Source organism: Cyanistes caeruleus, chromosome 12, assembly GCF_971803275.1.
Source record: "Cyanistes caeruleus chromosome 12, bCyaCae1.hap1.1, whole genome shotgun sequence".
Taxonomy (NCBI): Eukaryota; Metazoa; Chordata; class Aves; order Passeriformes; family Paridae; genus Cyanistes; species Cyanistes caeruleus.
The window spans coordinates 19973600-19991626 of NC_141712.1; the positions used below are offsets into that span (position 1 = coordinate 19973600).

Below are 18027 nucleotides of genomic sequence, written 5' to 3' on the forward strand. Positions count from 1 at the left end.
CTCACCTGTAAAAAGCACTAGGGTGTCCTTAAGAAACACCCAGATTTTCTGACCATTTCACACCTCAGTCAGTTTTTTAAGGGAAGGTTTTAAGGTGCAGGTATGGAGAGGATATAACCACAGACCTCTGTGTCACATCCAGGGCAAAAATATCCCTCAAACCTGCTGTCCAAACCTTCTCCATGATCCAGTCCCAAATATCCCACTCCCCAGCTGAGGAACATGGCCAAAGAATACCCAGCTGGACAGAAAGCAAATTGAGACAGCTGGTAAAATAAGAAAACCAAAATAAATCTTGTTTTTATCGTGCTGGAGTGAAAAAACTCTGATCCTCTCTATGTTTGAAGGTATTTATATTATTTAAGAAAGTTATTTAAGTAAGTTATTTATTATTAATTTAAGTTTCATGAAATTATTTCTGTTATTTCCAGGCTGTAATCTGGGGGCCACACACAAGGTTTTACACACCAATACCCAAATCTAGGACTTTTCAAACCACACAGCTCCAACCCCCACAAAGGCTTTTTAAAAAGTTTCATTTTTGGATTAATAAAATAATTTCATCTCAAACAGCTCAGTACCACTGAGTTAATCTCCAAGCACTTAAAGGGCTGAGTAGGAAACCAACTTCCAGCCTCCTCCTTTGGAAAGGGCAGGGAAGGAGTGATGGGAAACAGCTGCTGACAGGGAAATGTTCATTCCTGTGGGGCAAAATTGCCACAGAGTCCTTTGTCCTTGAGAGGTTCCTGCTCTTCTGCAAATCAGGAAAAGAGCCAAACAGAGGAGAAAAAGAGGAAAAAAAGCCCAAAAGCTGAAGGTGGGAAGTCAATGCAGAGAGATTTCGGTTAAATCACAGAAATTTCCACGTTTGAGCAAAAAATGTGGTGTTGCTCCTCTGGTCTGGTTATGGGTGCTGGGAACACAAACCAGCAGTGGGACAGGAACCAGTAAAACCAGTTCATTGTCCAGAACACCCTGGGAATACACAACCCCCATTCCCCCTGGAACAGCAGCCCCAGACAAAGCAGCTGGGTGCAGATCTCACCCCAAAAGAGCTGCCAGCTTGGATGGATTCACACAGCTGCTGGTGGGAAGAGCCCTCTTCATCCAAAAAAACCAACCTTGGAATGGGCACAGGGGGTGGGAATCTGGCTCTGTGTGGGACAAAGCTGGAGGACAGAGCATTGTCCTCCCATTGTCACCGAAAGTGGGAATTTTTCTGCTTTCCTTGAATAAAAAAAAAAAAAAAGAAGAAAAAAGAGAATTTCTTGCTGTATCCCTGCTGAAAACATGGAGTCACCTGGAATGATTGAAAGGAAAATGGAGCAAGGTGCAAACTGCAGGTGGGAGATGAGGAAGGGACAGGAAAGGAGCTTGCACATTCTTAAGGACTTAGCAGAGAGCTTGCAACTTCCCTAAGGAGATTAATAAAATCCATGTTGGAGCCCAGGCAGAATCCCAGCTGTGGAATTCTGGACAAGCAGGAATGTGCCACTTGGGACAAACTGTGAACCAGGATCTGCTGTGGATCCCGAGGATCCTGCTCTGATCCAGTCTGGTTTGAGTGTTGGGTGCTCAGACAAGGAATAAAATCTTTATTTACAGGTGTCACTGTCCAGGAATTGCTTTTGATCTCCCTGCCAGATGGTTCAGCAGGAAAATAAATCACATGGGATCCCCTGCCCTGCAAGGTCTGCACAGCCACAAACACCTGAAACTGCAGCAAACTTCAGAGGAAGTAAAACAACTCCTGGGACACAGGAGGGGAAAGAAAGGGGGGGTTTTATTGTAACAAAGCAGAAATCCCTTCTTGGTTATAGACAAAAGTCAAGGGAAATCTCATGGATTTCCACCTGAGGATGCAGGGCAGAAAGTGGCTCAGCCTCCCCAAAAAGGCCTAAAGAATAGCACATTCTGAAAATGCAAATTAAGATTTTATCTGCAAACAAAGCCCAGTTGTAAAGATCTTCATGGCAAAATGTTAACCAGCTAAAAGAGATTTCTCATGATTTATCCTTTTCCTCCTGGGAAAGAATCAAAAGGTTCAGCAGGGCAGGCTGGAGAGCTGGGCAGAGGGAGGAGGTGTATTTTGTGATAAGCCTCAAACAATGTCCCTGTTCAGTGTCTGCACTGAGCTGGAAGAAAATAAAACCTCTGACAAAGCAAGAAATTCTGCAAAGACAGCAGCGGCTCCCAGAGCTGAGACAGGAATTGGAGACCCACGAGCACACACAGACACATCCCCTGTGCAGGGACATGATTCCCTGAAGATTTGATCCCTCTTTAGCAAATAAGGAAGGGACTGTTCCCCGAGAAACATTTTTTTCCCACAAAACTTGCACAAAAAAGCCACACTTGGGTTTAATTGTGAGTTAATCAGGTTTTGGAACAAACTCAGATGTGTTTGGAACAAATCATCTCCCTGCTTTGAGAGGATTTTATGGGTGCATGAAGCAAACCAGCTGAATCACCAGGAAATTTGCTTTATCTTCCCATTTTTATCTCCTTTTCCAGGTGCTTTATTTCCTTTTCCAGCTGAGAGCTCCAATCTCTCTGCTCCTCGTGGGCTCTGTGACCCAGAGCTGGCCTGAGCCACTCCACACCTGGAGCAGGATGAAGGGAAATGTGCAGGGGGAGTTTGTGGAAGGATTAAGATGACTGGGAGTGGTTTACACATGCAGATAATTCTCTGTGAGCAAAAGGCCAGGTGTTACAAAGAGATTTCCCAGCGCAGCAGCACCAACATTTTCACTCCCTGCAATCCCAAAGGGAGAAGCCACAGTCTCTGTGTAAGTGGGAAAGACTTTAAGTGGTTTCAGGAGTGTGAAATTGAGCCTAGCAGTGCTACAAAATCCCACAAATAAAAATACAAAATCTCAGCCCTCAGCAAAGCTGGAAACATCCCCCAAGCACCTGAGAGAACGGGGAGGTTTGTAAAACTCTGGAACACCTGGGGTTGGACTCCAGGGCTTTGTCCCTCATCCTGCTTTGCCTGCACAGCCCCAAGAGGAGAAGAAAGAACAGAACTCACCCTTTGCCAGCTGCACGAAGCCCAGGATGATGATGAGAGCCAGCGCCAGCAGCTTGGCCGCAGCAAAGGCGTCCTGCACACGGGTGGCAGCTTTGACACTGTAGCAGTTCACAGCTGTGAGCAGCACTGAGGGGACACACAGGGACAAGGTCAGCACCCAGGCAGACACACCAAACACACCAAAAATCACAAGGAGTCTTTAGGTGGGATATATGGAAGGAATTCCTCCCTGTGAAGGTGGGGAGGTCCTGGCACAGGATGCCCAGAGAAGCCCTGGAAGTGTTCAAGGCCGGCTTGGATGAGATTTGGAGCACCCTGGGATAGTGAAGGTGTCCCTGCCCATGGCAGAGGATGGACTGAGACGTTCTCCAAGGACCCTCTCAACCCAAACCACACTGTGATTCCGTTTTGCTGAAGCAACCAACCCAAGCCTCTTTCCAGAAGAGAAACTCGTTGAGAGCTCTGCAGCCTCACACTTCTCAAATCCACCTTTTATTTTGGCAGTAAGCAGTTTGAATAATGCCTGTGGTCCTTGGGACATGGAACGGCTCTACTCCATTGGAAAACACTCCTGAGGCTTGTAAATAAAAGGACTGACTGCACCCCTCAGCACCAAAGTGCCACAGTCCCTGTCCCATCAACCCAATTTAGTGCTGCTGTTGTGTGGAAACCCTTCAGGGATGTCAGGCCGAGCCTCCAGGACTGGTCTGTGGTGATTTCTAACAACAGCACCCCAAAGGCTCTGAGGCTGCACCACCACAGCCCTGCTGAGGGGGAAGGAGCTGCCCCGAGCCTGCCCCAGAGACAAACACGGGGCAGGTGGGGAGGGGAGCTGGGGAAAGCCCCATCCCCTGCTCAGCCAGGGCTCCCTGGGGATGGAGGAGAGGATTTCCCAGCATGACACTGCCTCCCCAGCAGTATTTTGTTTGCTGAAAAGCTCCCACTGCCCACAAGTTGCCCTGTGGCTAAGGCAACTACTGGGGCTGAATTCCTGATAGTTTTTTGTTGTATTCCTCCCCCATTCTCCTCTGTGTCCTGCTCCTGCTGCCAGACAAGGCACAGCCTGAACCAGGCCTTGACTAAAGCCTCTGCCCCTGGCTGAGCTTCACCTGCTGCAGAGCAAATTTTGGCAAAGCTGTGCTGCCTGCACAAATCATTGAGTGTTTGGGTGCCCTGCTCCCTCCCCAGAGCCTGCTGCTTGTTATGGGCACAGGCAAATGTCACACTGAGGGTGACAGTGCCCACGTGCTGGATGCCCTCCCTCCAGCCCAGTGACCCCTGGCTGTCCCCTGAGTGCTCAGGGAGGAGCAGATCCCAAATCTCCTCCTGGAGCTGGAGGCTTTTCCCTGCAGGATCCTTTCCCGTGCAAAAGCACTTTCCCAGAGTCTGCAGCTCCTTTTCACAGGAACCCTTGCTCAGAGAGCCAAACAGCTGCTCCCCAAAACATCCCAGTCCCCCTGTGAGGCTGCGAGCTGGATCTGCAGTTTAGTGCTCAGAGCATCCCAGAGTGGCTGGGGTTGGAAGGATCCTACAGATCCAGTTCCAGCCCCCTGCCATGGGACACCTTCCACTGTCCCAGGCTGCTCCAAGCCCCGTCCAGCCTGGCCTTGGGCACTGCCAGGGACCCAGGGGCAGCCTGTGCCAGTGGCCCAGGATCCGACGGCTTTCAGGATCATCGGCTCCTTCCCCCACCCTCCCACCTCCGGGATCCGATGCCATTCCAACACAAAAGCGCTTCAAGTGTGGAGAAACGAGAGCTGGATGAGTCAGGAAGGACAGCACCCGATCCAATCCATGCCACAGGAGGGCCAGCCAGCAGCAAACAAGGATTGGAGATGGATTTGGTACCTTGGAGCCCCTCTGGGAGTGTGGGTGAGACTGAAATGATCCTGAGCTGGTTCTGGGGAAGCAGAGCTGGGCTCACAGGGCAGCAGGAGCTGGGCTCTGGCCAGGAGCAGGGCTGAGTGATTGTGGTGACAGATGTGCCACACCACTGTCCCTGTGCCAGGCCCCTCCAGGAGATGCAGAACAAGGAAAATTCCCACCCTGGAGCAGCCCTGTGCCTGTGGGGTCACAGCTCTGTCACCACACAGGGACAGTGGGACACGGCTGCCTCTGGGGACAGGGCAAAGGGACAGGCTCAGACAGCAGCGAGGAGGAGCTTTAACCAAGAGATCTTACAGTGGTGCAGGAGACAAGGAAACCTGGGGTTATCACCCAGCAAAACTCCCAAGTCGGCCACTGAACACCTCCAGTGCACGGGCAGCGAGCTCTGCAGCCAGGATTCCCTCTGACCAGCGATTATGCTAAAAATAAATCTGCCCTTGTTTACAGAGGGATATTTCAAGGGTGAGCTCACCCATCTAAAAGCACACTGCTGCTGGGTGGTGAGGACAGCCCTGAGAGGTGTGACAGTGACATTCCCTGCCCCATTTAGGCATTCTGTGTCTGTGACAATAACTGCTTCACCCCCTCTTCAACACTGATTTTCAGGGGTTGTTTTCCCTGCTCTGGTTGTGTACAGAGTCCCCTGGAGGGTGGTGGTGAAAATAAAAGGCAAAAGTTTCCTACACGCTCCAAGTGTCCAAGTTTGGCTCCAAAACCCCATCAGTGCCAGATAAACAGACTCCCTAAAAATGAGATAACACTTTGGGATCAGAGAGTAAACAGGGCTGGAAGATTCTGCTGTGGTCATCAGTCAGAACCATTCCAGTCACATTCCCTCTGCTTTGCTTTTCCCATTTTACAGGAACATTTGTCTTTCCTAAAGGAGCACAGGGGAGTTACTCCAATACCTCCAACCTAGGAATGGCCAAGAATCCCCCATCAGGAAGAATCCTACAGAAAACAAACAGGATGAAAGCTTTTCCATAAAACTCCAGGACAAATTCCGGTGGCTGCTGATCTTCTCATGAGGCTGGGATTTCTTAGAGCAGCAAGTTTGATTGCTTTGATCCCAGATGCTGCCCTGCCACACAGGGGCTTGCGGGATCCTCCTGGCAGCGCTCCCTCACCTCAGCTGAATTGCTCCAGGAAAAACATGGCAAAGCTGCACCATAAATCAGGGCAGTGATACAGAGATCAGGCTGTGCTGCCCTAATTCCTGCAGTGTTTTCCTAAGGCTCCAGGCCCTGTCAGACAGCAGCCAGGCAGAGCTTTGCAGTGACCTGGCGGGGCTGTGCTGGGGAATCGTTCGAGGAACACGGATTTCAGCATGACCTGACATGGCACAGCCTGGCTGAGCCAGCAGCCCCTCTCCAAAGCTTTACATAATTGGGATAATAAGTGGAAAGCTGAAGGGATGGCAGATGGACAGGGGGTGACTTTTCGTAGAATCCTATACTGCTTTGGGTTGGAAGGAACATTAAAGTTCACCTTGTTCCAATCCCATGGCAGGGACACCTTCCACTACCCCAGACAGCTCCAAGTCCATTCCAGCCTGGCCTTGGGCACTTCCAGGGATCCAGGGGCAGCCACAGCTGCTCTGGGCACCTGTGCCAGGGCCTCCCCACCCTCACAATAACAAAAGTTTCTCCTACATCTAATCTAGCTCAAGTTATTTATTACTCATCACTCAGGCAGGAGAGATCCTGGATTTTGCTTTCCAGGTGCTGTTCATCCCCTCACCCCTCCAGGGACTGCTCCAGCCCAGCCTCATTCCAAGGCAACTCAAACCACAAAGAAAAATTTGAGTTTCTAAATACACCAGCAGGTCTGGCTTCAGTATTTCCTCCGTCCTGCAGTCCTTGCTGGCTCCAGGCATCTCACTGAACCTGCTCCACTGGCACTCACCTGCACAGCCAGGGAATTCCCCATTCCTGATAGGAACAAGGACAAACTGATTAATCCAAACCCAGGACTTTACCCCCACAGTTCTCATTTTGTGGCTGTATCCCTTTGAAGTCGCCTCCCAAGCTTCTTCCCAGACACAATTGCTAGAGACAAGAGGAAAGAAGGGCCTGCAAAGCAGACAGATAAATGGATCAATCCCACCTAGAACACATCCAGGATAAATGCATGGAACAGCTCCCGTGGCCAAGGGAAAGGCAGGATGGGGGAGAGCAGAGGCAAACAGTGGGAATGGAGCTGGACACAGCTAAACCTGGCCCTGCTACTTCTGAGCCCACAGCCCTGGCAGGATTCCTGTCAAACAGGCAGGGCTGCACCTTTCCCCAGGACAACACAGTGGAGATGGACAAAGATCCCATTCCAGCCCCACACGGAACTGGCTGGGGGGGACAGGAGCTTGCTCAGCCCAAGATCCTCAGCAGCTTTGCAGGTGAAATTTCTGGAATGAGCACAGGAATGAGTTGCTGAGGCACTGGCACAGCTGCATTCGTGCTGCCTGTGGGGTCACACACACTTGCACAATGTCCCTTTTGTCCCCAGTTTCACCTCCTGTAGCATTCCCTGCAGTGCTGCCAGTGTGGTTCCTCGTGCCCCTCCTGAACACGGATAAATGTGTGGAAGTAGCTGCCTTCAAGGGACTAAACTCATTAACTTGCTCTTAATTCCCATGGGATTCCTGTCTGTGGATCACAGGACCCAGCAGTAACACACAGCAGGTTGGGAAGTTGTGGAAAATAAACGGAAATAAAGGGAAAATAAAAGGGAAATGAAAGGAAATCCCTTCCATCAGCTTCCCTGCCAGGAAACAAGGACTGTGAACTGTTCTATCATGCATGACTCTCAGTAACTCACATTTCCAAAGTGCCTGGCCCTTGCCACGGTAAGATGATGCTCCCATTTACCATCTGCCACTGGCTGATGTTGATTTTCCCTCACAATTAGTCCCAGAACAGCTCCAGCTCCTTTCCCTTCCCTACCCCACAGCAAAGGCTGCTCCTTTCCCTCCCCATGAAGTGCAGGTGACACTACAGCAGTTTTCTCTCCTACCAACCCTGGTGAAAGGAGGTTTCAGGTAGAGACAGGTCCAGCTGAGCCTGTGGGACCAAGGAGCAAATCCCAGGGATGGCAGACCACATGGAACAGGCACAGAACACTCCATGGTCTTTATGGAATTGCTGCCTAAGCCCACTAGAGGTTGAAAAACAGAGTTAATCCACACAGGACAAATGAAAAACTAAATTATACTGACTAGAGTGGATTAAACCCACAGGAAAATCAATTACCCAAGGCAAAAACGCCCCACCAGTTTTATATTCCAGCGGCTGGGATGCCACAGTGACTCCCAAAAATCTGTGGTGACTCTTTCCAACTGCACATTCCAACGTGAGACAGGCAAGGTCACAGGCAGAAAATTATAGGGGATACTTCAACTTGACAGGTATTGACTGAAGACTTTTGTGCCCTGCGAGGTGGGGAAGGGAAAAAGCAGAGGGAAAAACTTTGCAGATCTTTCTGCAAGGACAAATCCCTGGAGAAACTTAACACCCAGGGCAATCAGTCCTGGAAAGGGAAAGGCCTGGGGGCACACGAGGCTGTCGGAAAGCTCTTGGCCCCAGAGCAAATATGTCTATATTAAAATCTACTTATAATAATCAACACCCCTGGCAACACTTCCCAATTCCCTTTTTATTCCTCTTCCCAAAACAGCAATCAGGGAATCAACAAAGGAGAAGGCAAACTTGCCCTACCAAGGAGTTTAAGAAAGGGATCATCTCCAAACCTACCCTGAGGCCAGGAGCTCTGGATGTCCCAACAAACTCCAGACACCCTGAACAGGTCAACACCCCCATCCCATAATAACAGTGGGACACTGACACAGGAAAACTCCAGAGAATTCCTCATTGTTGGGAGAGGTGGCTCCTACCTAGAGCTATTTTGGCTCCTTAGGATTTACTGCCAAGGTTTCCAGAGGACATGACACAGCAGTTCCACCAACAGGACATTTTACCACAGGAAGACAAAATATAGAGAGAAAAAGATATGGAAAAGTTCTTTTTCCCCTATTTCCCCCATTCCCAGCAAATTAACCATCCCAAACTAACTCCATGCTCACCTCACAGAAGCATTTTCCCAAGAGGGAGCAGCACTTGCTGGTATTTTATGTGTGTGAATTTATTTTATAAATTCAGCTCTGCATCCTGGCTGGAAAAACTGAATTTCCCATCCCTTGGATTGGACCTCCTGGCCACATCCAACCCTGGGACTATGGAATACTCAAAGCAAGTGATGCTGCTTTAAATGAGGCTCACCCTGGAGAGCTTTTCCACAAAAAGTTTCCCAATTTATTCATACCAGAGGAGAAAGACTCTGGATGATCTCAGTGATAACATAAAACATCCAAACACAGTAGCATTTAATGGGATAATTGTTGTGAGAGCCAGGAGAGGGGTGCTGCAATTGCAGTGGCTGCTCCCTGTGTGTTTCAAGAGCCCTCCAAGTCCTCATTTGATTTCTGGAGTGTCAGAGCCTGTTTTCATTAATGCTGCTCTAATTAAATACGGATTAAAAAAGCAACCTCAGCCTTGCAGCCTCTGCCATCCAGCAGGGATTCCACAGACCCTTCCTTCCACTCCACTCCAACAAGGGCAATTTGCTGATGGAGCTTTAGTCCCTTAATCCACCTTTCTGGAGGAGGAAAAATCAATCTTCAAAGCTTCACACCCAGCTTGTCGTGGCTGATTAATTAAAAGAACAAACCCATCTCAGGCAGACAGGCCCTGGGTGTGTTTGGTGTTTACTTTTCACCAGTTTATACCTGAAGAGGTGAAAATCCACACACCTGGAAAAAGAGCTGAGCGTGGCAGGTTGGAAGCAAAACCTTGATGTCAAATAAAGACATTCCTGCTTCCCAGAGGATCTGTGATTTCTGGGTGGAATTCTGGCACTGATTCCCTTCTGGACAACTTGGCAGCTACCCTTGGTTGGATTCATTCTCCTGCCCTGACTCCCAGCTTCCTCTCAGGAGTGTCAGGCACTTCCACAGGACAAGTGCTCTCAGCTCTGCCCTGACTTCTGCTCATCCCTTCACTCTCTGGCTGCTCAAAACAAGAGAGACAAATGAGGAATTCATCAGCATTCCCTGGAATTCCACCCCCACAGTACAAGTGCCCAACAGCAGAGTTCAGAAGCAGTGAGGGAAGTTTAGACAAATTTTGAGGAAGATTAAAATTCCCTGGCTTTGATATTGCTGTTATTGGGGCTATTAGTGCCAGATTTGCATATCTAATTAACAAGTGAGACACGAATTCAGAAGCAAACTGTCAAACTGCTGATGTGACACTAAAGAACAAAATTGTAACAACAGAATATCCTGAGCTGGAAAGGATCCACAAGGATTATCAAATCCAATTCCAGCTTTCCACTGTGGAGCAGATTTTACTGTCAGGAAATGAGGGAATTCTAGAAGAAGCTGTGTGTGGCTCTCAGGGTGTGAGGATGTGTGGGATGAACAGCTCAGGCACTTGTGGAACACCAAGAACCAGCTCAGGGCTGGGAGCAGTTTCATTCCCTGTCTCCTTGATCCACAGGGAATTCATTTACTGCATCACAACCCAAACCTGGGAAGGAGCCTCTGTGCAAGCAGGAAATCTGCAGGTTAACAGTAGGAAACGAGGAATATCCATGGCATCTTTAATAAATCAGTGTAACATTTTCCACCCCTGAGCCCTCTCTGGAACACACAGGGTGTACTGGTGATTTTTACTGATCTTTGTTAGGATTTATCAGTTTGAATTGAAGAAGTGTTCACTCAAGTGGCAGCAGGATGGAAAGAAAACCTGAGCCCCTCTCACCTGAGACAGAGCAGAGGATCCAAGGTTCAATTCTTTGCCATGTCCAATATTGACATTGGAATGTAGATCATCAAATATGCAAATTCAGGACCTAATAACTGTCTCTCCACCCACTACAGAAGAAGTAAAACTGGTTTAGAAGAGCTCAGCAGTGAGAGAATTCAAAGTATTCCTGGCTTTTCACACAAATGCACAAGCTCCATTTTCTGAACTTGTGATTTTTGTGTACCAAATGCTCGGATGGATTTTGTGTTATCAGTTTTAAATTAACCATCCAATCCCACAGATAAAAGCGATGCTCAGGTTTCTCAGTCACCCAAGTAACCTGCAGCCTGGAAAGTTTTCAGCCAAATTTTTGAGGAACATGAAATGAGCCAGATTAAGGATGAACAGCCTGACCCCTCGTGCTCCAGGAAGATTTCCCTGGAGCGGATTCCCAGCTTTTATTTGGCAAACACCACAGGCACTCCCGTGCCCATGAAAGAAGCCCTGCATACCAACCGTGTGTAGATTACAATCTTCAGGGTAGAAAATGCCTATTTGTAGGTAAATTCTCCTTACCACCCACCTTGTTTTCCTCAGCACCTTCCAGGGGAACAAAATTCCCTCTTCCAACCATTTTTTCCTTTCACTCAAGCCCATGATTTCGATTCTCTAATGCATTCATTCACTCTCTGAAATTCATGGTGGCAAAGACTGAACAACACATGATTTATTCAACCATCCAACAGCAGTGAAGTGGAAACAAATAACTTTAGTTATTCCTCCTCTTACTACAAACTGTGCAGCCAAGTGCATTTCGTGGGGAGATACAAATTTTTCAAGGAATAGAGCTGGGACTGTTCTGCAAGGCTGGATTTTGGCTACTGCACTCCAGCCCCAGGTCCCAAATTCCTCTGCTGCTTCCCAAGCTGCTCTCTCCCATTTTGAGGTAATTCATTCATGTATGTGCTACAGCCTCTGCACAAATAGGTCATTTTTTTTTTCTACTCTAGAGATTTTGAAAGGAATAAAAAGTCCCTCTCTGGGCAGCTGCTGTTTGAACAAAGCTGTTTGTGAGTCCCCACAAGTGTTGTGTGCCTGAGCCCTTAGAGCAGATTTATTTCATTTATTGTTCCTGGGTCACGGTGTGGTTTTGGCACCAGGGAGATGAAAAGCTGATTCCAAAAATCAAAGTTGCAAAAAATCAAAGCTCCTGAAAGCTGCCTTGCTGAAGGCGCTGCAGGATGAACAAACCTCTTGGAGCGAAGGAGACAATCCCCAAATTTAACCCAAAGCATAAACAAACCAAGAGCCAGCGGTGCAAGGGGGAGCAGAGTTTAAAGGAGAAACACATGGGGATGATGCAGATTTGGAGAACTCCAAACCCTTCCCTTGGCATTTCAGGATAAAGGTTCAAGAACAAATTCTGCCGCAGGGAAATCCTAATTGCTACCAAAGGAAGGCTGGAGACTTTTCTTGGAGGAGCATAAAGGGGAATGAGAGCTGGCTTCAAGGAGTTTCATGCTGCAAATCCTCCACCAGTGAACAGATCCCAACATGGGTCTGTTTAACCCTGCTTTAGTGGGCTCTGATCAATAAAACAGGAACAGAGACCCGTTTGGGGAATGATCCTGAAGATGAAAAGTCACTTATGGTGAGAAACAAGTCCTCAAGGGCTTTGCCAGCTCCAATCTGTGCTTGCACAGCAAAACTTTGCCATAAGACAGCAAGAAAATCTTAAATTATACCCTAATTCCTTGGTTTTCATCAAGGAACACAAATGCCACATGCATCCATGGCCCTCTCCTGTGTGTCCCTGAGGAAACCACAGTGCAGACTGGCAGGAAAGCTCAAAAATCAGTTTCCAAAAGGCAAGACACCCATCAGCAGGACTGCTACAGCTTTCGTAGTTAAATGACTAAATTTCCCAAAAAATAAAAGCCCTCCAAGATGTAAAAAACTTGGATGGAAATCCACATGCCTGCCCAGGTACTTTTATATACCTAAAAATTTAGCTGGGGACTGAAAAGTTTCAATCTTGCCACTGCCCTGCCTGTTATCAATCCTGTAATTAGCCGTATAATTTACCTCCCAAAGCCCGGGTCAGGTTGGCTATGAGACATTTCCAAACAATTTATCTTCCCATAACGACCATGTGCTGCAGCTTTGGGATGCCTGAGATCCTCGGAGTGGGATGGAATCTCACACAATCAATCCCCTGGGAAAGAGCAGCACCAACGAGCAGCTTCCTCCTCATCACTCAAAATGCAAAAATATAGAGATCACATGGCTGTGATTTTGTACAGTGGATAAATGATTTAGAAATAATTGTTGTGAGGGCTATCTTCTCCCAATAAACATCTTTATAAAGGCATTTAAGTCTGGAGGAGCAGAAGAGGTTGAATGGAAAACAAGGGAAGAGGCAGGACATGGTCCTGTATTCAAAGGATTGGGAATTTGGATGGGGTGACTTTGCAGTCACCAGAGGAGCAGAAAATAGGATTTGAACGGCAAAACTGCAGACCCCAAAACAGCAGAGAGGTGATAAAAAGTGCATTAGGAGAGATCTGTGTGCCCTGGCAGGGCTCTGTGTGCCCAGGTTGGCATCACCGGCCCTGAATTCATCCCACCGTGACTGAACCTCTCTGCAAGGCACGCCCCAGAGACAGAATGTTTGCTGGCAAAAAGAAACCCCACAAGGGCAGGTTCGGAGCACGGTGTCAGCGCACACACGGCCGGGAAATATCTCCTCTCACAACTGGTGCTGAAAGCAGCTCAGGGGCGTGTTTTCAGCACCAGTTGCTGGTGACAGATAATTGTTATCCTCTCCCGAACCACATCAACGTCCATCCCGGCCCTGCAGAGCCTGGGGACGAGGGGATTTTACCCTGCCCGAGCACAGTCCTGTGGGAGAGCACAAGAAATCCTATTCCAGCTCCCAGGAAAAATGCACTCTGCATTTATCACGCTGCTCGGGAATCGGAGAGGCTCACTAACCCACAGCTGGCATTTGGGGAATTTTCTGCTCAATTTATTACGGGTGGGGCCGCATTTTCTGCTGTGGCTATTCGAAGTAGCCAAAAAAAACCCAACAAAAACAAACTAGGATGCAGCCGGCATAGCACAGGAGAGATGGTGCAGATCTTTTGGGGAAGGTGATGGTGCGTGAGGAACCACGTGGAGTAGGACAGCAGGGAGCTGCAGAGGGTCACTGAACCATGGAATGATTTGGGTAGGAAGGCAAGTTAAAGCTCATCCCGTCCCATTGCCAGGGACACCTTCCACTAGACCAGGATGCTCCAACCTGGACACTTGCAGGGATCCGGGAGCAGCCACAGCTTCTCCGAGCACCTCCCCACCTTTCCAGGGAGGAAATCCTTCCCAAAATCCCATCTAACCCTCCTGCCCGTCAGCCGAAAGCCACGAGCGGCTACTTACGGACACACAGACAGGCCACCAGCTTGGCAGCCTCGTCGGGCACGGGGCAGGTGGGGAAGATGGGCTTGAGCAGGTATGTGGCGAACACCAGAGCCACGATGTACTGCGAGGAGGGCCGGATGATGAGCAGCTCAATCCAGAGCTTGAGGAAGGCGGGCAGGGAGCCGTACACCTCCAGCATGTAGGCGTAGTCCCCGCCGGACTTGGTGATGGTGGTGCCGAGCTCGGCGTAGCACAGCGCGCCCACGATGGAGAAGGCTCCGCACACGGCCCAGACCACGAGCGACAGCCCCGGCGAGCCGGCCTCCCGCAGCACGCCCGTGGGGGTGACGAAGATGCCGGAGCCGATGATGGTGCCCACGATGATGGCCACGCCGTTCAGCAGGGTGATGTTCCGCGCCAGGGTCACCCCCTCCGCCGAGCCGCAGGGCGATGGCGAGCGGGCACAGCCGTTTTCCTGCGCCCCTTCCAGCATCTTCTCCATCGCTTGCTTCTCATCCTGCGGCAGCGAGGCGGCCGAGCCGCCGGGGCTCCGTTTCTTCACGGCATTGCCGGGGGAGCTGCCGCCGCTGGCGGACATGGTGGCGAAGCGGCTGGAGCAGCGGGCGCGGCCACGCCGCCACCTTCGGCCGCCCCTTTTGTTCCGGCGGCGGTGGGCCGGGCTGCTTTCCGGGGGGAGGAGGAGGAGGAGGAGGAGGAGAGCGGCAGGAGGAGGGCAGGAGCGGCGGGGGCTGTTGCTGCAGCGCCCCCGGCTTGCGCGGCAGCCGTTGGGTGCTCGCTCGGCCCCGCATCGCTCTGAGCCCGGCCACCTCGAGCGTCCCCGAGCCCCAAAAGGGGACAGCGAGAGGTAAAAGCGACCCCGCAGCTCTGCCCCGGCTGGCACTCGCCGCCCGAAGGGATCCTTTGTGGATGTACACGTATCCTGCCTCTCCCGGCTCCATCCTGCCGTGCTTTTCCATCCCAATGCACGAGCACAGGGCGAGGCCTTGGTGCCGCATCACCTGCAGCCCGGCAGAGGCGCTGCGGGAACCGGCCCCTCCTGGCTCACACCGAGATCACCAAAAGGACCCGTCTGAAAAAGAAGTGATTCATCAATCTCAAATGTGACGCATGGCAAAGTCACCAAAAATGCTTGTTCGCAAAACGAAAATGTAAAATAATTCACCCATCTGGCAGTCGTGCAGGCAATGTCTGCCTCACTGAAGGCAGAGGTTCTGCATCCAAGGAGAATCACTCGGATGCTACAATAACGGCCCAAGGAGCCGACCCTTCAGCAAACTCGGATTCCCTCTTGCCCTGGTGGGGGGAGAGGAGCTCAGAGGCTCCAGCCTGGAAGCTCTGATTGCAGACATCCCCTCTGAGGGTGGAAGTGGTACCTGTGGGGAGCTGCTTCCCAGGCAGCACTGTCACACAAGGAGCTCCAAAGCCCGAGGTTGGTTCATCCTCCTGGAGCACCCTCTGTGCACGGTTCAGACAGGCAGGAGGTGGGCTGGAAGGTTTTCTCCAAGAGAATTCCCTGATGGACATTCTGGGGGGAAAGGACACATTTCAGTTACATTTCATTTTCCATCAGGACCACTTCCAGCAGTTTCAGAATCCCAAACAGCCCAATCCTTGGCGCGCTAATCCAAACCTGACATCTAGTGGCTGTTCAAGGGCTCAAAAATCTGCTGCTGACTTGAGGTAAACATCCAATTTCTGGAAGAGAGCAAAGACAGAAATTACCTTGGCACTAAGCACGTTCCTCCAGTTCTCAAGGAGAAATGGGATCCTGAAGAGACTGAAAAGACTGATAGTTCATTAAAAATAAAAAACAAACAATTATCACAGGTTTTCTGTAACCCCCAAAGCCTTTTTTCACTTTACTAGTTTTCCATTATGGGCCATTTTTGTTACTGCATTTTGTGATTTATCCCAGGACTGTGAAATCAAGAAAAAACCAGATATTTACAACATATGGGATTATCCCTGTGTCACCCTTGTTACATCAGGATCCAGCAGACAGGATTGGGATTGAAATTAGGTATTTGCTTCAGGTGTTTTCAGATGAATACTCAAACTCGGTTTCTGTTTGGGGGATTAAAATGATTTATGGAGGGATTTACTTCTCCAGTGCCCCAGGCCAAGTTCCTCAAGGCTAATAATGACCTAGAACCAGGATCTCCTAAACTGAAAGGGACTCACAGGGATCAAGTCCAATTCCTGGCCCCAAGAATCCCACCATGGACATTTTAGACCTGATATGAATCCACACAGACATTTCCATGAGCTCTCACATGAATGGGCAGAATTACCCTGTTCTAATTCTTCCAAGAGGGAATTTTCTCCTGGACTCACAGCTGAGAACCTGGAAATCCCAGGCTCAGCAGCCGTGGAGCCACAGCCACTGAACTGCCCTGCTCCAAGCCAACCTCCTGCTTGACTCTCTTGCAAATTAATCCACACAAATTCATTCTGCAACTGTTTTTCCATTTGTATTCCTGAGAAAACACCGGCCTGGCATTGGGGTGTGTTCCCAGAGTGCTGGATATCTTCAAAGCACTTCTCAAATGCCGAGTGTTGTTATCAGCCCTGCCGTGAGCATTACCTCTCCTCGGGTCCCCAAGTTATTCCGCAGGACCTTTGAAGACTATTTGATTATCCAATCAGTTCTCCATGTGCTAACACTCAGAGTTTGGCACATCAAAAAGGAGGAGGGAAGGAATGATTTGTCACGACGATAAACAATGAGCAGGAGCAGGAGCAAATGGGCCATTTGTGAGGAGTGATGGGGATGTTTTGAACCAGGTCTTTGGAAAAGCTGCCTTGATCCAGCCACCTCGCTGCCCATTTCTTCAGCAAACATCTCAGCTGTGATAAAGAGCTCAGAGCTGCTTTTCCTGGGTTAATGGAAGTGGTGGCAGCTTCTAGAACCATGAAATGGTCACAAGAGCAGAGCTGGCCTCACTCCTAACCCAAGCCACTCTTTCTCCAGCAGAAAATGGGCTGTCCACCCACCAGCACAGTTGGGAACCTTCTAGAAACATCACCTACAATTATTTTAGGGGGATTCCTTAACCAGAAATGGAATCTCCCATTTTTCCTATCAAAAGAAACTTCTTTGGATTAACCCAGCTAAACACAACCTGTGTGACAGCTGGACTCCAAGTGTGGCTCAGCTGTGAGACAGAGACATGAACATATTTCACCCAATGTTCACAGAATCATGGGATGCTTTGGGATGAAGGGACATTAAAACTCATCCAGTTCCAACCCTGACACCTTCCACTGTCCCAGGCTGCCCCAAGCCCCATCCAGCCTGGCCTTGGAAACTTCCAGGGATCCAGGGGCAGCCCCAGCTCCTCTGGGCACCTGTGCCAGGGCCTCCCAGGGAAGGATTCCTTCCCAATATCTAATCTAAACCCACTCTCTTATATCAACTTTAAAATTGTATCAGTTATTTAATTTATTTAAAGGGTTTTTTAGGCGTTATTTGATAGCATTTTTGTAGCCACAAGCACCAGCCGAGTCACAGCACAGAGCTCAAGGCTCAGCTTTACCCAGGCCAGAGGAAGGAGCTCAGCTGACATGTCCAGTTTAATGAGCAGTGTCCAGTGAAGGAGTTCAGGAAAGATCCCGAAACCCTGGAATGCTGCTGGAGATGGCCTGTGGCATCTGGCTGGATGTGATCAATCATGAGATACCCTTCTGCAGCACAGAGAGCTCATTGTGCTTTCATTCTAACACAGCTCAGCAGAGTCTTTCAGAGCTTGGAAGTGTCACAGAACATCTGACAGCTGACCAGACTCCACTCCTAATGAACTGGGCCAATCCCAAAGAGGAATTCTAATATTTTTTTGACAGGAAAACGGATTTTTTTTTACTTGAAAAGCTTAA

The 18027-nt window shown here is 49.5% G+C and overlaps 1 protein-coding gene across 3 annotated transcripts in view; it reads right to left on the reverse strand.

Annotated features, from left to right (window-relative positions):
• Nucleotides 1-17986, reverse strand: part of SLC7A5 (solute carrier family 7 member 5) — a 32029-nt gene extending 14043 nt beyond the window's left edge. The window contains exons 1-3 of one of the 3 annotated variants that reach the window (XM_086848192.1): nt 15528-15602; nt 14152-15223; nt 3032-3157 (exon numbers count right to left, since the gene is read on the reverse strand). In XM_086848192.1, coding sequence (XP_086704318.1) covers nt 3032-3157; nt 14152-14731 — 706 coding nt within the window. In that variant the 5' untranslated portion in view covers nt 14732-15223; nt 15528-15602. Of the gene's footprint in view, nt 1-3031; nt 3158-14151 lie in introns of all 3 variants that reach the window. The other 2 variants (XM_086848193.1, XM_023934920.2) reach the window with 2 other exon arrangements.
• Between the last annotated feature and the right edge of the window lie 41 nt (nt 17987-18027).